Source organism: Carlito syrichta, unplaced genomic scaffold (assembly GCF_000164805.1).
Source record: "Carlito syrichta isolate Samal-C Ts95f unplaced genomic scaffold, Tarsius_syrichta-2.0.1 Scaffold256397, whole genome shotgun sequence".
NCBI classification, from domain to species: Eukaryota; Metazoa; Chordata; class Mammalia; order Primates; family Tarsiidae; genus Carlito; species Carlito syrichta.
The window spans coordinates 20574-39879 of record NW_007200493.1 but is presented as its reverse complement, the minus strand read 5'-3'; the positions used below and the strand labels follow the sequence as shown (position 1 = coordinate 39879).

The window sequence follows — 19306 nt, the reverse complement described above, 5'->3', positions numbered from 1 at the left end:
TTGGACCCTGATGTTGCTGGCTGCTCAGCTGGGGAGGAGGGGTTGTTCAGAGGAGCCTCTCAATCAATTCAGAAGGTAAAAAATGACGTTCTGTGGTTTCTCAGCAAGAAAGCAGAGCTGCAAACTGAGATGTAAGAAACACAGACTGAGAAGGGGATGGAGCCAAAGCCTAGGGTTTTGTGGGCCCTGCTTGTTCAAGAAGAAGGGACTGGCCAGGCTAGGCCACCCTGAGCTGGCTGGTGTAAATCACAAGGAAGAACGAGAACTACTCTTCTGACTCCCACAGTGGCTATTACCTGGAGCTGAAAGAAAAGCTGAAAATAGCCCCCTCCCCAACCGTTTCCCCCAGCTCCTAAATCCCTCACCTCAGTCCCAGCAGCTCTGGGGGAGGAGATGCTGAGGTGTAGATGGGTAGTGGAGCCAAGAGACCATCCTCCACCACAGGGTACCAGCCTCTTAGGTGCTGAAACTTGGAATAGATAACTAGTGCCAAGGGTCTATCCATTGTGCGCAGGCCCACCTGTGCTTAGTGTCAGAGGTTGGATTTCCCAGGAAACCGTCCCCAAAATAGAAGTCAGCATACTAGGGGATGCTCTTGGGTCAACCCTATGAAAGGGAAGAGAGCAGGACAGAGTAGCGGGAGAGGTTGGGCTGCAGCACGGTCTCAAGGAAGGCTCATGTCACAAAAAATAGGGTGCAGCACCTTCTCTCTGATCTTGCTCATCTATACCCCGTCTGGACTTTGTCCAGCACAGAAGTCTCTCTGTGCTCTCTGTTGGATCTGTCACACTGGCCAGCATCTGTGAGTATGCATCATCGCAGGCACCGAGCTTAGTGCTGATGAATCAAAGATGACACAACCTATTACTTGCCCCTAAAGAGCTTCAAGCCACTGTGAACCACAGGGAAATGTGCATGACTATCATACAAGGAAGAGCGCATCAGGTGCTGTAGGAGATGAAAGTGCTGTGGGCATTCAGGGGAGGGAGTGATAACTTCCAGAAAGGAGGCTTCCTGGAGGGAAGTGCCTTTGAACTGTTTCTTAAAACACTCAAGGATGGTAAGATTTATATCAAGGCAAAAAAGATCAAGAAGTAAAATGGCATGTGTTTAAGAAAGTGCAAATCTTGTACAAAATTGGAAGTGTTTAAGTTTGGATGGAGCATGGAGAGGATGAAGGGAAAATTCAAAGAACAGATTGGGCCTAGTTCATGGCAGGCCTTGAATGGCAATCTAAGATGTTTGACTTTTATTTTATAGGTATCAGGGCCCACTGCAGATTTGGGGACAAGAAAGTGATACATCTGAGCTTGCTTTTGAAAAATGAAACAAAATGGGAAAAATCTAAGAGTAGAGAGAGCAATCAGGAGACCCCATAGTGGTTCAAGGGAAAGTGGATGGGCTGAGCCAAGGCAGTACGCATCATCGCAGTACGCATGGCGCAAGGATCAATGTCAACGTTGGAGCAAATGGCAAAAGTAGGGAGCAGGAAAAATCAGGAGAACTTGGTGACCAATTGACTAATGACAGGGGAGTCAAAGCAGATTGGATGGTTTTGAACTTGGGAGACACAGGGTAACAGACAGTAAAAGTAAAACGTCTCAGGTTGGGCTTGGTGGCTCAGTAATCCCAGTGCTTTGGGAGGCTGAGGTGAGTGGATAGCCTGAGCCCATGGGTTCGAGACCTGTCTGGGCAACTTGGTGAGACCTCATCTCTACAATAAATTAAAAATTTGCCTGGCGTGGTAATGCGCCCCTGTAGTTCCAGCTACTTGAAGGCTGAGATGGAAGGATCGCCAGAGCGGCCACTGCACTCCAGTCTGGGTGACAGAGTGAGACTCCAACTCAGAAAAAAAAAAAAAAAAGTAAAAAGTCTCAAAAAGAGTAAGAGGGAAAAGGAAAGGACTTGTGGAATTTGACAGGACTAGTAGACATCCAAGTGGCACTGTCCAGCGAGAGTTAGCTACGTGTGTCACCTGCAGAGAGAAGACAGCAGGAGCCATTGCAGTGGATGAGGATGTCAAGTTTAAAATGCTGTGAAGCTTTGCGTGGCCAGACTTCTTAAAAGTTGCATTTGCCAAGGTCTCCCCCCCGGTTTCTCTTTCACTCACTCATTTGACAGATAATTATTGCAGAGTCTGCCTGTGTTAATGCTAAACTAGAGAGATAAGAAATAATTTAATACTCTATAATCTGTGCCCCAAATAATAGTCAGTCACCATTACTATCACAAGAGCAGTGATCATTTACTCATCACACTTACTTTATACAAGGCACCAGGTTAAAATAAGACATGTATTATTTCATTTCATCATTATAACCACCTGAGTATTATTATTATAATACCAATTATATAGAAAATTGAAGCTCAGAAAATATATCTATTTGTCTAAGATTACACATGGCACATCATCAAGGAACCTAGATTCAAAACTGGTCATCAGACCCCAACCCCCTACAATTAACCACTAGGCTGTTTGGTGAGATAAATTGTGCATTTAAAAAAATGTTAATTAACAACCCAGATGCCTTCACCATCAAATGTCTAAGTAGCACCTTGCTTGGGTCTTGGCATGCAGTAGGTACTTAATAAAAGTTGTGGAAGGCAGACAGGTGGACAGGAAGGGTATATGGTAACTATAGCAGTTTAGGGGAAAGAGAAATCTCAGTAGATTTTAATGGGCAGGATTTGTGCTGCTGGAGAATGGGGAGAAGAACCTTCCAGGAAAAAGGAAAATGGCGGCTGAGAGGGAGAGATGGTGGGTGAATCCAGAGTGTGTCTGGGAGGAGTGAGAAGGGAAGGCCAGTGTGGCCAGAGAGGCAAATGTGTGCAGACATGGAGCTGAAGATAAGTTTCAAAAGGTCTGCTGGGTTCAGGTTCGTAATTAGCTAAATATTTCATGCTTATGTTTCACTCTAGTCTATGGACAGTTAGAAGTCACTGAAGGTCTTCAAGCCTGGAAATGGCATAATGAAAATGGACTTTTGACACAAGGAATCTGACAAGGTTGGCGGGAGAGATTGGAAGGAAGGAAAATGAGACGCAGGCAGTCTGGGTGTGGAACTCTTGCGATAATCCAGTCATAAGCTGGGTTGAACTGAGAATGGACAATGATGGAGTGAGACATTCTCTCAGAGGAGTCAGGCATGCAGTAGAGGGTCCTGGGGCACTTCCTGGCTGGGAGAGTGGCACTTCAGAGACCCTGCACCAGCCTAGAGCTAAAGGGATAGGACCCTGGAGTAGATGATTTCCTGCGTAGCTTCATGTCACTCACTGCCCCTCAACAGAAAGAAGGATTCTGAGAAAATGAGAACCCAAACAAAGAAGCTTTATTTTTATTTTTATTTGTTTTGAGTTGGAGTTTCACTTTGTTGCCCAGGCTGTAGTGCAGTGGCACAATCATGGCTCACTGCAGCTTTGACTTTCTGGGGTCAGGAGATGCTTCACCGCAGCCTCCTGAGTAGCTGGAACTACAGGTGTATACCACCACACCTGGCTAACTTATTTATTTTTTGTAGAGATGAGGTCTCACTGTGTTGCCCAGGCTGGTCTTGAATTCCTGAACTTAAACAGTCCTCTTGCCTTGGCCTCCCAAAGTGCTGGGATTATGGGTGTGAGCCACTGTGCTCAGCCCAAGGAAGCTTTAATTAGTAGAGATGATAAGGGAGTGCCTAGAGTTTGGACACCCAGGGGCAGTGTGAGGGCACAATCTCCAGCAGGGAGAGTTGCCAAGAGGAAGTCAGATGTGGCTGCAAAGAGGGTGGTACCAAGGCAGGCAGGACTTTGCCAAAAGTATGCATGCTTTTAGCTCAACCAGGGAGGGTGTTAGAAGCATCCCTGAATTAGGACCCCAAAGCTCGATTGGTAGCCTGCCCTGCCACATGCGTAGGCAAGGTAACCTTGGTAAGTCATCTAATCATTCTAAGTAGCTGATGTGGAAACGTCCTGCCCAGTGCCTGGCATGTGACTGATACTTAACAAATATGTGTAGAGCATGAGGGTCTCAATTTGCTCACCTGTGAAGCAGGACAGCAGTCACAGACCTGCCTACCTGCTGGGGCTATAGGGAGGACCACACGAAATGTGGCTGTAAGCTCTCTGTGGAGGCAGTAGACCAATCTAAGGGAGAATATCATGGTTTTAATGGGTGTGCGGCACTCTCCAGAGACCCATTTTCAGAAGTGGAGGAGTGTTTTTAAGACTTTCTATAGCTGTTTTCATCAAAAGGCAGCACCATACCATGTGGCTCTCACCCCTGCAGAGCAGAATGGAAATGAAATAGACCCTGTGGCTACTAGATCAGAAACTCTTCCAGGGCAAGAATGGGTCTTAATCTTTTTCCCTAGTACCCAGCCTTGTACTTGAAACCATCTAACCAAATCCCATGGTACACACTGGCACCATGCTTGAGGCCATCCAGGAACTGATCTAAACCAGGTTCCAATGAAGGGATGTTATTGTTTTAGAGGTGAAGGAAGCCAGTGGTGCTGAGTGGGTTGGCGTGGCCTATAAACAAACTTTTCTGTCACCCTGAGGATTCTCCTTGGCCTGGCATTCAATGCTCTTCACTGTCTAACTCTTGACTTATTTTCCACTCTTTCCTTTTATGAAATTGTGCTTCCTTGCACCCCACGCATTCCCTCATCACCCCCACCACCTCTACCCTGGATCTTGACTTTCTTTTCCATCAAATGCCTTTCTCTCCACCCACTCCCACAGTTTCACCTGTCCACAGTGTGGGGTGTGTGTTTCCTCATCCATGAAGAGTTGTCCTGCAGGAAGTAACTCTCTGTCTCCTCATTCTGCCACCCTTGATGCTGTTCTGCTGTAACACTCAGGATTAATATACACATTCTCTTTCTTATTAGTGCAGATTTAGGGGGTAGGTCTATGCACATTTGTTTTTATAGATAACCAAACTGAAGCTCTTTCCCCCAGATTCGGCCACAGGTCTTATACAAAGTAGATGCTTCGTAAATATGTTTTAAATGAATGAATAAGTAAATATCCATTATCATCATACAATTGTAATCACCTTCAGCCTCATCAGCATCTATGAACTCACAGCAGCAAGCTTTGAGCCAGCACTATACCGAGTACACAGTGGGACCCCGTGATTCTTTGCCAAATACAAAAGGTAATCCCAGTGCAGCTTGAGAATCTTCCTGATGTCATGATGATCCCAGGAGGCATCATAGGGACCGTTGTTCTTTGCAACCCAGATGTATCATCACCGAGGAGTAGGCCAGGGAGCATTTGTGTTGGCCTCTAAACCTTAGAGCTGCAGCAGCAACACAAACACTTATTTTTCAGTATGTCCTTCCCTCCCCCCACCCCAAGTCTCGGGTTGAGAATGTCTGTTTTCTGTCTTTGAGGGAGAGTGACCAGATGTGGTTTCCTCCAGCTGTTTCTGCAGTCCCCACACGAACCTCAGAATGCAGGGCAGGTGTCTTTCTGTCATCTCACCTCAGTGGGGTTTCTCACCAGTCTGTCAGAAAGGCCTGGCCACCTGCAGGTGAATGAATGCTTTGGCCTTACTCCAGACAACTGTTTCACCCCCACAAAGTCAGTGGACATCCACTTGTCAAGACTGATGTGCCGGGGCTGCTAAAAGGAGAACTTGATCATGGGAGACTCTGCCCCTGATTGATGGTGCCCTGCTGTGTTTTTCAGGCTGTGGTAGTAACAGACGGAGAGCGCATACTGGGACTGGGAGACCTGGGCTGCTATGGCATGGGCATCCCTGTAGGCAAGCTGGCCCTGTACACGGCGTGTGGAGGAGTAAACCCGCAACAGTGCCTCCCTGTCCTGCTGGACGTTGGCACCAACAACGAGGTAACTGGCTGCCCAGGTCCAAAGCTCAGGGGCTGGAAGGCGGGAGCTGGGATGGGGTGAAGAGCACATTTAATGGGCAGTTATAACTACATAGCAAAGGGCCATTTCTTCCCAGAAAGCCCCTTGGCCTGGGCATACACCCTACACAGCTGTGGAGTGGAGGGCCTTCTCCTCCCTGACTGCCCGCTCCCCAATATTCTTATCCCGCTCTCACTTCTGTGTGTGTGTGTGTGTGTGTGTGTGTGTGTGTTTTAGTTGGTCTCACTCTGTCACCCAGGTTGGAGTGTAGTGGCACACTCACGACCAGCCATCGCAGCCTCTACCTGCTGGGCTCAGGTGATCCTTCTGCCTAAGCCTTCCAAGTCCCTGGAACTACAGACACGCGCCACCACGCCTGGCTAGTTTTTTGATTTATTGAAGAGATGAGGTCTCGCCAAGTTGCCGAGGCTGAACTCAAACCCTTGGGTTCAGGCAGTCCTCTCACTTCCGCCTCCCAGAGTGCTGGGATTATAGACGTGAGCCACCATGCTCGGCCCCCCTCTTACTTCTGACCCCTCTTGTTCCTCTACTTCCATGACCCCTGCTTGGGCTTCCTTTCCTTCCAAACCCACGACCCCACACAGTTTTCATTTCCCACAGGGCAGGTATACCACCAGGCTGTGGTTTTTAGCATTTTTGAGGCAAGTTGCCTCAGTGGAAGAATTAAAACTGAAAACACCAGGACCAGGGACCAAAATATCTGAATCAGGCAGATGGATGTCCTGCAAACAAGTGAAAGGAACTGAGCTGATCTGTGGGTGAGATCCACCTGCAGTATCCTATATGATTTGGGATTTAAGAAGCTCAAACCCTAGCCAAGAGTTTGTCTGCTCTGGGTACCACCATGGGACACAGGGTTTATGCATGTCTGTGATTCTCAGCCCTGTGTCTGTGTCTGAAACATGAAAAAATATTCCAGATATTCCTTCTTAATGACATTTGTCTTTAAGTTGAGTGCATGTTCATTTTTTAAAACTGAGAAAACTCAGGAAGTGTGAAGAATAAAATACATTCTCAGTCACATAGCCAGTATTAATCATTGCTTACATGTTGGTATGCTTCCTTCCAGACTTTTTTCCCAAAACCAAATTTGGGTTTGTATTGCATACCCAGTTTTTTTTTTATCCTACTTATTAAAATTTAATATCTGTCATGAGTTTTTTCCCAAATCACTAACCACTCTTCCAAAATGTCATTTTAATAGCTGCCTCAAGTATCTTACTTTACCTAAGAAACCCCCCACGGTTGGACATTTAGGTGTTTCTCATCTGTTTATAAATATAAATTGTGCTCTGACACCCATTTCTGCAGATCAGTCTTTGTGTCCATCTCTGAGGTTTGTCTTAGGATAAATGCCTAGAAACAGAAACTATTGACACAAAAGAAATGGTCATTTTATTTAGATTCTTGATTCACCTTGTCCAAGAGGTTATATTTGCTTGCATTTTGCAGTGATCTCTCAAGAACACTTACCACGACTCTGAATGGCCTATCTCTTCCCTAGATACCATATGTCCCATGTCAAACAAGAGTGAGCACTATAGCTCCTAGTAAGGAATGATGCTTATTCGGGCTTTATCCACAGACATGATCAGATGAGAAACACTGAATAGACCTTGCTTAAGAGCTAGGAAATCCTGGGGTCACAGGTGAGAAATGGGAACCCTGGTTCCAGAACCAGAGATGAGCCAGTGAGTCCCTGCACCTACTTGGACTTGGTCCTTCTCAGTGCAATGAGGGACTGGATCAGAAAGTTACTGAGCATCCTTCAACCTCAAAGAATGCTTTTTCCCCATATGCTTCCTCACTAGCTCAGAAGACAAGAGGCTAGATGACCACAAGCCTCATAGCTGCTTGTCAAGACCAGTCTTCAAGTTCTGCTCTGCACAGTGGTTCGTTTCCCCCAGCCAGATGTCTGGGTTTTGCTGAAATTGTCCTTCAGCAAAGTTATCTTTTCAGAGTACATCCTTGCAGGCATGGACTCTTTCTATCCAACACCTCCTGCTGTGTTCCAACTGGATTTAATGGATATTTTCACTCCTTTTCCTGAAAGCTGGCCCTAGGCAAGAATTGGAACAGCTTGAGTTTGACTCTGAGGCCACTGCATCCCCTGGAAGGGTATTGGTTGACTCTAGCAGGTGCGATAGGGTCTTTTGTTGTTGAAGGTCTAGCACCTAGAAAAGATATACTAAAGCTTAGGGTTGGTCCCAACTTGTGACAGATCCACCAGGAAAGATGGCCGAAAACTAGCAGTAACCATGGGCCAGACCCTTTTCACAGACCCCCTGGTTTAAGCTTTATAATAATCCTATGAGTGGAGCATCTCTTATTACCCTCTTTTTTACAGTTTAGGAAACTGAGGCCCAGAGAGTTGCGTTTTCCCAAGAAGATCCACTAGAAGCAGCAGGGCTGAGACCCTAGTCCAATTTTGTGCTTTCTCCCCACATGACACCCCTGCCTCCATTTCTATTGCTTCATAAGTAAAGATCATTTTTTTTAATTTTTAGAATAGTTTTTACTAAAATGAATTTACAGCATCATTCAATTTTAAAAGAAAAAGAAAATGGCATTTCTCCCACAATGTTACATTTGTGTTCCTTTCCAGTATTTATCTATGTATATAAATAGATGTAGTTATGACCTAGGTGTAATCATAATGTGATTTGTCCTAATTTTTTCAATTAAGATTATTCTGTGAACACTTTGTCTTTGCTTATTTAATAAAAGTTGATTGGGTGTTTAGTAGGTGTCAGGCACCCTGCTGAGCATGAGGGAAATGAATGAGAGCTAGACTTGAGTGGAATATTCTAGCTGTCAGTGTTTCAACACTGTCACCTAATTGATCATTTTAATTTGTCATGTGTTACGTTTGCTCCAAGTATCTGCTTCTCCTCCTGGGATCTTAGGCCTCTAGAATCACTTCTTGCTCCTGGGTATAGAAGGGAAAGAACTTTCCCAGATCCATCCCCTTCATGTCAGGGAGGGACCAGAGTATCACCCAGCTGAGAGGAGAGAACATGCCTGACCTGCTCCCTTGCCCCCACCCCCCCACACACACCATGGTGATTAGAGGAAGCAGTTCTTACCCAATCCAGTAAGAACAATACCAGCTGCCATTCTTCAAGCACCTGCAATGTGCCAGGCGTGTTTCTAGGTCTTTATGTATGTTATATCTTTTAATTCCCACAATAGCTGTATAAAATACTATTCTTCCCATTTCACAGATGAAGAAACCAAGACTGAAACAAGTCAACTACTTGCTTCAGATCCCACAGCTCTGAATGATAGAGCTGAGATTTGAACCCAACTCTCTCTGGTTCCAGAGCTGCCTTGTCCACCGTGGTACTCCATGGTGTACTGCTCCAAGGAGTCAGGTGTTAGCATCATAGACTGGGAAATGAGGACTGAGAAGGTTGGTGTTTCATGCAGGCAGGATTCCATAGCCACTCAGGATCAAGTCAGAGCCCAGTGATGCTATCTATACTGCCCCCTATTTACACTGAAGGTGGGCCCCCTCCAGACCTACTGCAGGAAATTCAAGACACAAAAATTTGAAGTTAAAACGTGACCAACATTAGAAAGACGGTGATTTATCTCTTTTCAAATGGACTTACTATATGATCTCTCAAACTATAGTTCCTTTTAAAAAATGAACCACTATGCAAGATTTTTCCCTCCGAAGGGGCACATCTTTTGCTCAGAGCAAGCCAGAGCTGTAACACGGGGAAGCTTAGCCTTGCAACTTCTGTCTCACCTGTCAGAGCAGGGAAGATGCTGTTGCAAGGGTTCTTAGTGTCAGAATAACTAGACCATCTGTGTGTGTGTCTGTATAAAAACTCCTGAGGCAACTGGAGCTTTAATCACAGTCAAAGAAAACACCCCTCCAGGTTTCCTGTTGAAGGAAAACATCTGCTGTCTACAGCCCTAAAACTCTGAGTCACTTTTACCTGCCAGTACCAATATGGAAAAATAAATGTGTGGAGGCAGTGATTCCATGAAGAAGGGACACCCCATGATTGAATTCCAAAGGGCAGAGGAAGGAAGCCCTCCTGGCTACACAGAGCACCTGCCCAGCCTTCCATCATGGCTGAACGTAGACTGGTTTGTATATTTTGTTTCACCTACACACAGACAGTCACATATTATCCAAGTTAGAAGGGACCTTAATACTACCTCGTTCAACCTTCTTGTTTTACGTGGAAAAAGAAGCCCAGAGCAGAAATGACTTCCCCACGGTTTGACTCTAAGGCCAGTGCTCATCCTACTCTATGCTAAGGTTCTGTTAGTTACCTAGGGTGGGGCGTGGCTTTAAAATGGCTCTTCTGTGTCTCAGAGGTCTTCTCCTAGCAGAAGTCTTGAACCTCTACAAAGTCATCTCACAACGAGAGGCTGTGTGAGCTTCTGGAACTGATGAATGGGCGAAGGGAGGGGAGACGGTGTCTGGCTGGGGAGACAAACATAGGAACAGGCTGTCAGAAGAGCCTGGTAAATGTTGCCTTGGGAGTGAGGATTGCTGAGGAAGCACAGGGTCAACCTCCAAGCTGGGTGTTGCAGGGATTTTTCTACCTTGCAAGTTTATCATTACTGTGACTAATAAATATTCAGCATTCACTGTGAGGGGCCATCAGAGTGCTCACTCTCTACACAGGTGTGGACCATGAGGATGCCCTTCCTAGGGTCTTTGTAGCTTACCCCTGGGCTTCACTGAGCTTTCCAAGGAATGAGTGGTAGGCAGCACTGCCACCTGAGGGGGAAGGCTACTGTGCTCACAGTAGGAACCCAATCCCATGACCTCCCAGATCCCTAGATGCTCTGAGTAGCCTCTTGGCATGCCTGTTGCTATGCAAGATAAATATTGTTTCAACCAAGAGGTTTATCTGTCTTCTAGTTTAAATCCAGTGTTCACTGATATGGCCAGTGAAGAGGAGGAAACCATTTCGTTTTCCATGACATTTTGCCTCCAAGAAAAACCTTAGGGAGGCAGAGCTGGGCAAACAGCCATAGAGAGCACAGTCAACTCTCCAACTCCCACAGCAAGGGAGAAAGTTCTGGTTCCCACTTTAGATAAAAGCCTTCACCTAAAATTATAGTCATTGACTTATTTAGTTCCAAGGGGACCTTAGTCATATCTAACACCCAATTAATATTTGGGTGCCAGGCATCCTGCTTGGGCATAGGCTTGGAAGTGAATAAACCTGGTCTCCACCCTGGGAAGAGCCCTGGTCTAGAATCCATGATATTTGCCCCACTGCTCTTACCAATGTGTTTGTGACCTTGGGCAACTCATTTAGCCTTTCCAAGCCTCAAAAACCCATTTGAAGGAAGCTGAACCAAATGATTTCTAAGGCCTTCTTAGTTCTTTTTTTTTAACTTAATTTAACTTAATTTTAAAGATGTGGGTTAAAATTCAGGATTAGATATACAAGCAGTTGTTATACAGGTAAAGTTTGAGTCTCCCTTTGGTTCCCACTTTGCCTGGTTTGAGATCAGGTTATTGATGTTGTGTCCATCCCCACTCCCCGCCCCACCCCAGCAGTATCCCGCTACTGCCAATTCCTTTCTTATAGTATTATGGTAAATGTTCAGGGTCCACTTACGAGTGAGAACATATGGTACTCTGTTTTTTGTTTCTGTGATACATCAATGAGTATGATAGACTCTAAATCCATCCAAGTTGCTGTGAAGTCCATATGTTTGTCCTTCTTTATGCTGTGTAATATTCTATTGTGTATATGTACCACTTTTTTAATCCAGTCCAGTTTCGATGGGCAGCACAGTTGGTTCCATGTTTTTGCTATTGTGAACAATGCTGCAATAAACATGTGTATGCGGGTATCTTTTTTGTAGAATGAGTTGAGTTCCTCCAGGTATATTCCCAGTAGGGGGATTGCTGGATCACGTGAAAGGTCAATGTCTAGTTCTTTTAGTAATCACTACACTGTTTTCCAAAGGGGTTACACTAGTCTGCATTCCCACTAGCAGTGTAGAAGCATTCCTTTTTCTCTGCATCCTCACCAGCATCTGTTGTTATTTGTTTTATTTTACTTTTTTATTTTTTTATTTTTTTGAGTTGGAGTCTCACTCTGTCGCCCAGACTGGAGCCTCGACCTGCTGGGCTCCAGCGATTCTTCCGCCTCAGCCTTCCAAGTAGCCGGAACTACAGGCGTGTGCTACCACGCTCAGCTGCTTTTTTGATTTATTGTAGAGATGAGGTCTCGCTGCCCAGGCGGGTCTTGAACCCACGGGCTCAGTCAATCCACTCACCTCAGCCTCCCAAAGGTGTGGGATTACAGGCTGAGCCACCGAGCCCAGCTTGTTATTTGTTTTATTAATGATGGTCATTTTTACTGGGGTTAGGTGCTGTCTCAATGTGGTTTTGATTTGAATTTCTCTGATGATCAGTGAGGCTGAGCACTTTTTCATGTGTCTGTTGGCTGCCCATATATCTTCTTTTGAGAAGTGTCTAATGTCTTTTGCCCACTTTTTAATGGGGCTGTTTGTTTTTTTCCTTTAGGCACGTTTGAGTTTCTTGTAGATCCTGAATGTTAGGCCTTTGTCAGATATTCAGTTGGCAAATGTTTTTTCTATTCTGTGGGCTGTCTCCCCACTATCTTGATAGTTTCTTTTGCTTTGCAGAAGCTTTTCAGTTTGATGAGGTCTCACTTGTCTATCTTATCTCTTACAGCATAGGCACTTGAGGTTTTGATCAGGAATTGGTTGCCAGTTCCAATTTCCGTAAGAGGGTATTCTGCATTTTCTAAGGTTCTTATAGTGTCAGGTTTTACATTTAGGTTTCTGATCCATTTAGAGTTGACTTTTGTGAATGGTGATAGGTAGGGGTCTTGTTTCAATCTTCTGCATGTGGTCAGCCAGTTTTCCCAGTACCATTTACTGAATAGGTTCTCCTCTCCCTAGTGGTTGGTGGTGGAGGCTTTGTCAAAGACAAATTAGTTGAGAAATAGAGGTTTTGCTTCCGGAATATCTATCCTGTTCCATTGGTCCATGTGCCTATTCTTATACCAATACCAGGCTGTTTTGATTATTGTAGCCTTATAGTAAAATCTGGAAGTGTGATTCTTCCTGCTTTGTTTCTTTTGCTGAGGATTGTTTTGGCTATTCGTGGTCATTTATGCTTCCATATCAGTTTATGTATTGTCATTTCCATGTCTGAGAAGAAGGATGTTGGTAATTTAATGGATACTGTGTTAAATCTGTAGATTGTCTTTGGTAGGATGGACATCTTAACAATGTTGATTCTTTCAATCCATGAGCATGGGCTATTTTTCCATTTTTTTGTGTCTTTGGATTTCTTTGAGCAGTGTTTTATAGTTTTCATTGTAAAAGCCTTTTACTTCTCTGGTTAGGAAAATGCCAAGGTATTTCTTTTTTTTTTTTTGTGGCTATTGTGAATGGGATTGTGCTTTTTCTTTGGTTCTCTGCCTGCTTGTTGTTGGTGTATAAGACTGCAACTGTCTTTTACACTTTTATTTTTTATCCCAAGATTTTGCCAAAGTCCTTTATCAGTGAAAGCAGATTTTTGACAGATTCTCTTGGGTTTTCAAGGTATAGCCTTCTTAGTTCTTAACTAGGCATCTCTTTAGCCCAGTCCTAGGTCTCAGGCAAGTTATATTTAAAATTTTTTCCTTTCCTCAGAGATCTTGCATTATGTGATAGAGATCATTATGATCCCTACGGAACAAAGAAGAGAGCAGAGAGAAGTTAAATACCCTGCCCAAAGTCATAGAGCCTGAATTCAAACCCATACTCTTCTGATTCTGAAGCCCAGAGCCCCTTTAGACCATGCTGAGTCTGCTAGGTGGGACATCCTGACAACAGCCCCCAGGCCCAGCAGTCTTCTCTCCTCTATGGTACATTGCCTCCCAGCTTTAAGGTTCCTCTGCCTCTATTGATAAGGTTTCCAGATTTAGCAAATAAAAATATAGGACACTGGTTAAATTTGAATTTCAGATAAACATTTTTAGCACAAGCATGTTTCATGAAATACTTGTATCATACTGATACTAAAAACTATTTTTTATTTGCCTATCTGAAATTCAAATATAACTGGATGCCTTGTATTTTATCCAGCAATACTACCTGCTGAAAACTTCTAAACATATAATGAAGAAGTCAGGATGAAGGAGGGGTGCCAGGAGGGGTCCATGCCAGTTAATACACTCACACCTTGCTGGCAGGCATTCTTGTGTCTGAATCACTTGATGGGACACAGGGGAGATGTGGGCTTCTTGTTCTCTGTCGTGCCACTGCAGCCGAGAGCTCCACACACTGCTGTCTTGGAAAGGCTATTTTCACTCCTGCCCCAGGAGATACAGTTGACTGGAGATGGACAGAGCCTTCCCTTTGACTCCTTCCTGACTTTCCTTGTTCCCTAGCCTGGTCTGCAGGACAAGAGCAAGGACTTTCCCAGCCACCACTACCTCTTCCAGGAGGCCCAGGCAGAGGGTGAGGAGCTGCCTCCTGTTCAGCTGGTCCCCACAACATCAAGTGATGAGATGGAAAGAGTGCTGTCATGAGACCCAGTCAGAGCAAGGCTCTGTCTCAGCTTAGCCATTTTCTAACTCTGTGAACTTGGGCAGTTTATTTAAACCCTTGAACTCCAACAGGGATGAGAATAAGTCAGACTATTAGAAGGATCAAATGAGCGAATTACTTTAAAGCTCTATACAAACATATTTTTTAATGTCATCTCCAAATGGAATTTTTTTCATTTTTTGCAGTTAATTTTAAAGTATCTGAGACATAGAACATTTTATTACAAGAGTAAAATATGAGGACTTTTAAAAAACTTTTTATAGTCACCCTTGATCTCAACAGTACCTCACTATGGTTGATCTTTGATCTTTACTGTGGATATACTGAGAAATTTTTTGGAACATCTAAAACTTCTTCAGTATAACTAGAGAATTTGACTCACCCCTGAAACTGCACATGTAGCATCAAGAAATTCACTCTATGCTGCTGCCTGATGTTCCAAGATTCAAATCTGCAACTTGGCAATTACAAATTATAACTCTCCACAGACCTTTTTAATCTCTATCAGAACTGGAAACATGACTGTTTTCCATCAATGCCAAGAGTTACACTATTTTCAATCATTTTTATGTATGCCCTTCCAGCAGGGTGTGTGTGTGTGTGTGTGTGTGTGTGTGTGTGTGTGTGCGTGTGTTGTGTGTTTCAGACTGTTGTAATTATGTTATCTGTGTAATCTTGCAATCTGCTTTTTTCACTTTAAAGGACCTCATACACATTTGTCCATGTGACTACAAAGTCTTTAAAACCACCCATTTTAATGACTGCCTCACTGTCCGTCAAGTTGTCATACTGTCATTTACTTTACTATTCCTCTTTGCCAAATGTTTGCTGCCTCTAAGTGGCTTTTAGGTGGTCACTTTGAAGGTGGCACATGGAAGGGTGGGCAACATATGTGTTTCATCTTTTAGCTCCTCCCCACATACAACTACAGGGAAGAATTCTAAACAGTTTCAAGGACTTTCAATCTAGGGGAGGAGGAGGGTGAGATAAGGAGATCAGTACCCACCTGCCTTCTAAATGCACACATGCTAAACCCACATCAGATGCTTATGTGGACCCAGGATTGGGGGTGAGGGGTTGAGAGGGCAGGTATTGCCTGTTCTTTTCTGTCTCCTGCACCCCTCCCCAGCCACCACTTAGTGATGTCAAAACAGTATGGACCTAGAGCAGTGTCTTAAGAAAAAAGTCAGTTCTTGTTGATCTGCAAAAAAGTCACCCGTGCAGCATGGCTGAGTGGTTAAGACCATGGACTCTGAAGCCTGACAGAATCCTGACTCTTGCACTTAGGAACCCAAGGTCTTGGGCAGGTCACTTCACCTCTCTGTGACTTATTGCCTCATTTGCAAAATGGGGGGAATAAAATGAGACCTACCTCTCAGGTCTTCTGAGAAACACCTGTGAAGAATAAAGGGGAAGGGAGCCAGAGGAATTGGAGGTGAGTGGGGCCCTCAGACTGCAATGCCCGTCAGACACCTGTGGAAGGAGAGCATGAAGAAGTGAGGACTGAGTGAGAAGACCCTGGGAAGGCCTCAGCTCAGCTGGGCCAATGCAAAGACCCTAGGCAAATACTGAGTTGGACAGGAATGGTACAAGCAGCCCCACCATGCTCAGTCATTGAGCAACCAGGGAGAGTGGGCAGGTGAAGACTGTCAGCAGGCTACGCTTTCCTCGGGTTCTCTCAAGAAAATTCTGAGCCACACACCTCCATGGCTGCCATGTGACCTCACTGGGTTCAGTAAAGCACTCATGGCCATATGTGGCCCATAGGAAACCCGTGAAAGCTAAAATTGCTCCCACTGATTTATAATTCACAAAGCTCCTTCACATATATTACTCCACAATCATCACAATCACCCCCGTGCAGCCTGTATTTTATCCCCCTTTGACAGATGAGAAAGCTCTGAGAGGTCCTATGCTTTGCCCAGTCACACAGTTTGTCAGTGGTGGAGGTCTGACTCGACTTTAAGCCTCTTAAAGGTTAGGCCTATGTGATTCTTATCTCAGAATCCTGCAGTAGCAATTCAGATGGGGATGAAGATCGCACAAAACTTTATCCTCAAGCTAACATTTTTTGTGAGTTAGACATAAAAATAGATAATTCTGGGAGACCTAACATGTAGAATTACTTCCCATTCCCAAACACACAAGGTACTTTTTCCTTCTCCTGCCTCCAGCCCCCAGACTTTCTTTGTGCTGGCTTCTCAGCCTGCAGGACCCAGCTCACCTGCTGAAATCCACCCATCTTTTAATGCCTGGCCATTTTCTCCATGACAAAATCTCATCCCACCTCAGGAGGGGAATCACTTCACTTCTCTGTGCTTCTGTGTGCCACACTTTGTTCCAAAGCAATATCCCTCCGCCCTGCAGTGGAATGAGTTCACTCATCAACCACCTGCAGTAGATGGTGGGCACCTTGAAGGCAAAATCATTCCTTATTTCTCTGCAAAGCTCCCACTGGGCCCATTGTCAGCAGTAGTAGGTGAGCGATAAATGTGCCAGGCATGAGTGAGCCTACTGACACCATGTAGGGGTCAGGGGGATAGAAGAGGTGGAAAGTTGGGCCCTGGAAGTGATCATTCACACTTACACAGACGCAGACCTGTGACTGCTGTGATAGAAAGACAAGAGGCAGGGTTGGAGGGACCCCTAACAGACTAGGTACAAGAATGGGCATCTTTCTTGTACTGAGATTTCTGATTGTATCATTCTATGCTTGTATCCCCCAGGGCCTAGCACAGTGTGAGGCACATGGTGGGTATTCAGTAAGATTTCAAGGAAGGAAGGTAAAGGTGGGGTTTAATTTGAGTTCAGACCAGGGACTTTGAATGAGACCCAATACATCAATCCAGATGCTGCCTCAAGTCAGCTACAGTGGATCCCAACTAGGGAAAATTCTGCCCACACGAAGTTCTTCAGCAATGTCTGAAGATATTTTTGATAGTCACAGCTGGGGGTGCTACGCTTCTAATAGCTAGAGGCTAGAGATGCTGACAAATATGCTACAAATGTAAGGCAGCCCTCACGTTAAAGAGTTTTCCAAACCAAGATGTCAACAGTGCCACTGTTGAGAAGCCCTGAAATAACCCCAAAGCCTGCAGCCCGGGCTTGGAAGACTGTGTCTGAGAGATATTTGCCTCGTCCAAAGCATCCTTGGTTCCTAGTATGGGCACCACCTGAGAGTCCTTAAGCCTCCAGGCCCTTCCAAAGGCCATACCTGGGTGGGGGTGGGGATTTAGACAGCTTCCTACTCCCTTCTCTTTTCCTAACCTCTGATTCCCACTAAACCTGGCTGCTTGTTGAAAAAAAAAAGTAGGAATACTGGGAGCAGACTCAGTAAATGGGTACTGTCTGTTCCAGGAGCTGCTCAGAGACCCTCTATACATTGGCCTGAAACACCAGCGTGTACGTGGGAAGGAGTACGATGACTTGCTGGACGAGTTCATGCAGGCTGTGACAGACAAGTAAGTGGGCCGGTCTGTGCCTTTAGAAAGAGGACTCTTAAGAGATGTCTTGACTGAAGCCAACACTGGTTTTGGCAGATACACAAACAAAAGGCAGTAGGTGCCTGTTTTTCCAGGTGTTCTGAAAAATCCCAACTTGACCCCATGGACTAGTAAAAGAAGAGAGGGCTGATGGCAAAAGGCTCTGTGATCTGAAGGTAGTTGTCCCAGAAGGAAAACCCCTTAAAAGCCTGAGCTGTTTAGGGTTCTTAGCATGAATAGGGATGTTGAAGTGTTGGAGGAAAGACACATGCCCTTCTGAGGAAATGGCTTTGGAAGGCAGCTTGCCACATTTGTCGTCATTTTCCACCTCTATGTGAGGACGGGGAAGTGTTAATGAGCCAGTATGGCAGACCACACGGGCTGTGGGCCTGCAAGATTTATGAGGTGTCATCTCTTCACTGGAGTGGATGATATTGGCAGCTTCCGCCCCCCTCGCCTGCCCCATCTGTCTGCCATCATGGCCACCAGCTCACCCTGCCATGGCTGGCAGGCTGCTGGGACGGTGTCCCGGTAGCAGCCTCTACCCACCCACATTCAGACAGAGAGGCAAGCTCTCTGAGCCAGAGTTTCAGCAACTCCGCAGGCCTCTGAAGATAAAGCAGAACCCCTTCTCACTTGAGAACCTCCAGACGTTCTTGCTGCCCAAGAGTACATAGGCTTGGCAGAGCTAGCCTGCCAGTCCTTGGCAAAGTGCTTCCTTGTCTAGGCTCAGCTGCTTGAACCAGAGCAGCAGGTTTGAGAGAGTGCTGCTCTGACCTTTGCAGCCCACAAAGTGTCATTTGGGTGGGCTTTAGGGCTGTATAAACTGTATTTGACCTTTGAACCCCCCACTTTCCAGGTGTGTGACCTTGGGCAGGTTACTAAACTTTTCTGAGTCTCATCTGTTTTTTTAATCTGGAGATAAGAAAAAGAGTGTGTTGTTATGTTTTGCTTCTATTTCATAAGAGAAAAATCATGTTGCAGTTATATGAGATGGAAACGATCTTGGAAAAGGAAATTGGTGATGGAGTGCAGGGTCGGGGCAGAAGTTCCTGAGTCAGCAGGAGGAGCAGGAATTTTGCACACACCTGGAGAGCCTAGTTTTAGGAACACAGAAAGTCATACAGGGGAGAGAGGGCAGGCAGAATGCTGGGCACAGGTGGGCAGGTGGGTAGATGTGGTGATGTGGCCCAGCTGGTTGAAGACAAGGTCATCAGCAGAGAATGAGGATGGGGAAGGTGTAAGGATGGTGGAGGTGTGACCTAGTTTAGTTATCTAGGAGAATTGAGGAATGGCCAGACTAGAGAACTCTAGTCAAACTAGAGAACATGATCAATGGGCAGCTCTATGGGCCCCTTGAGGTTACTGGTCATGAATTTAACTTGGGCCAGTTAACC

The 19306-nt window shown here is 45.3% G+C and overlaps 1 protein-coding gene across 1 annotated transcript in view; it reads left to right on the top strand.

Moving 5' to 3' along the window:
• The window catches only part of LOC103253895 (NADP-dependent malic enzyme, mitochondrial), a 149186-nt gene extending 131154 nt beyond the window's left edge, over nt 1-18032 (top strand). The window contains exons 5-6 of the mRNA XM_008052099.2: nt 5674-5835; nt 17785-18032. Of these exons, the coding sequence (XP_008050290.1) occupies nt 5674-5835; nt 17785-17892 (270 nt within the window). The 3' untranslated portion in view covers nt 17893-18032. The remainder of the gene's footprint in view (nt 1-5673; nt 5836-17784) is intronic.
• Nucleotides 18033-19306: the final 1274 nt, after the last annotated feature.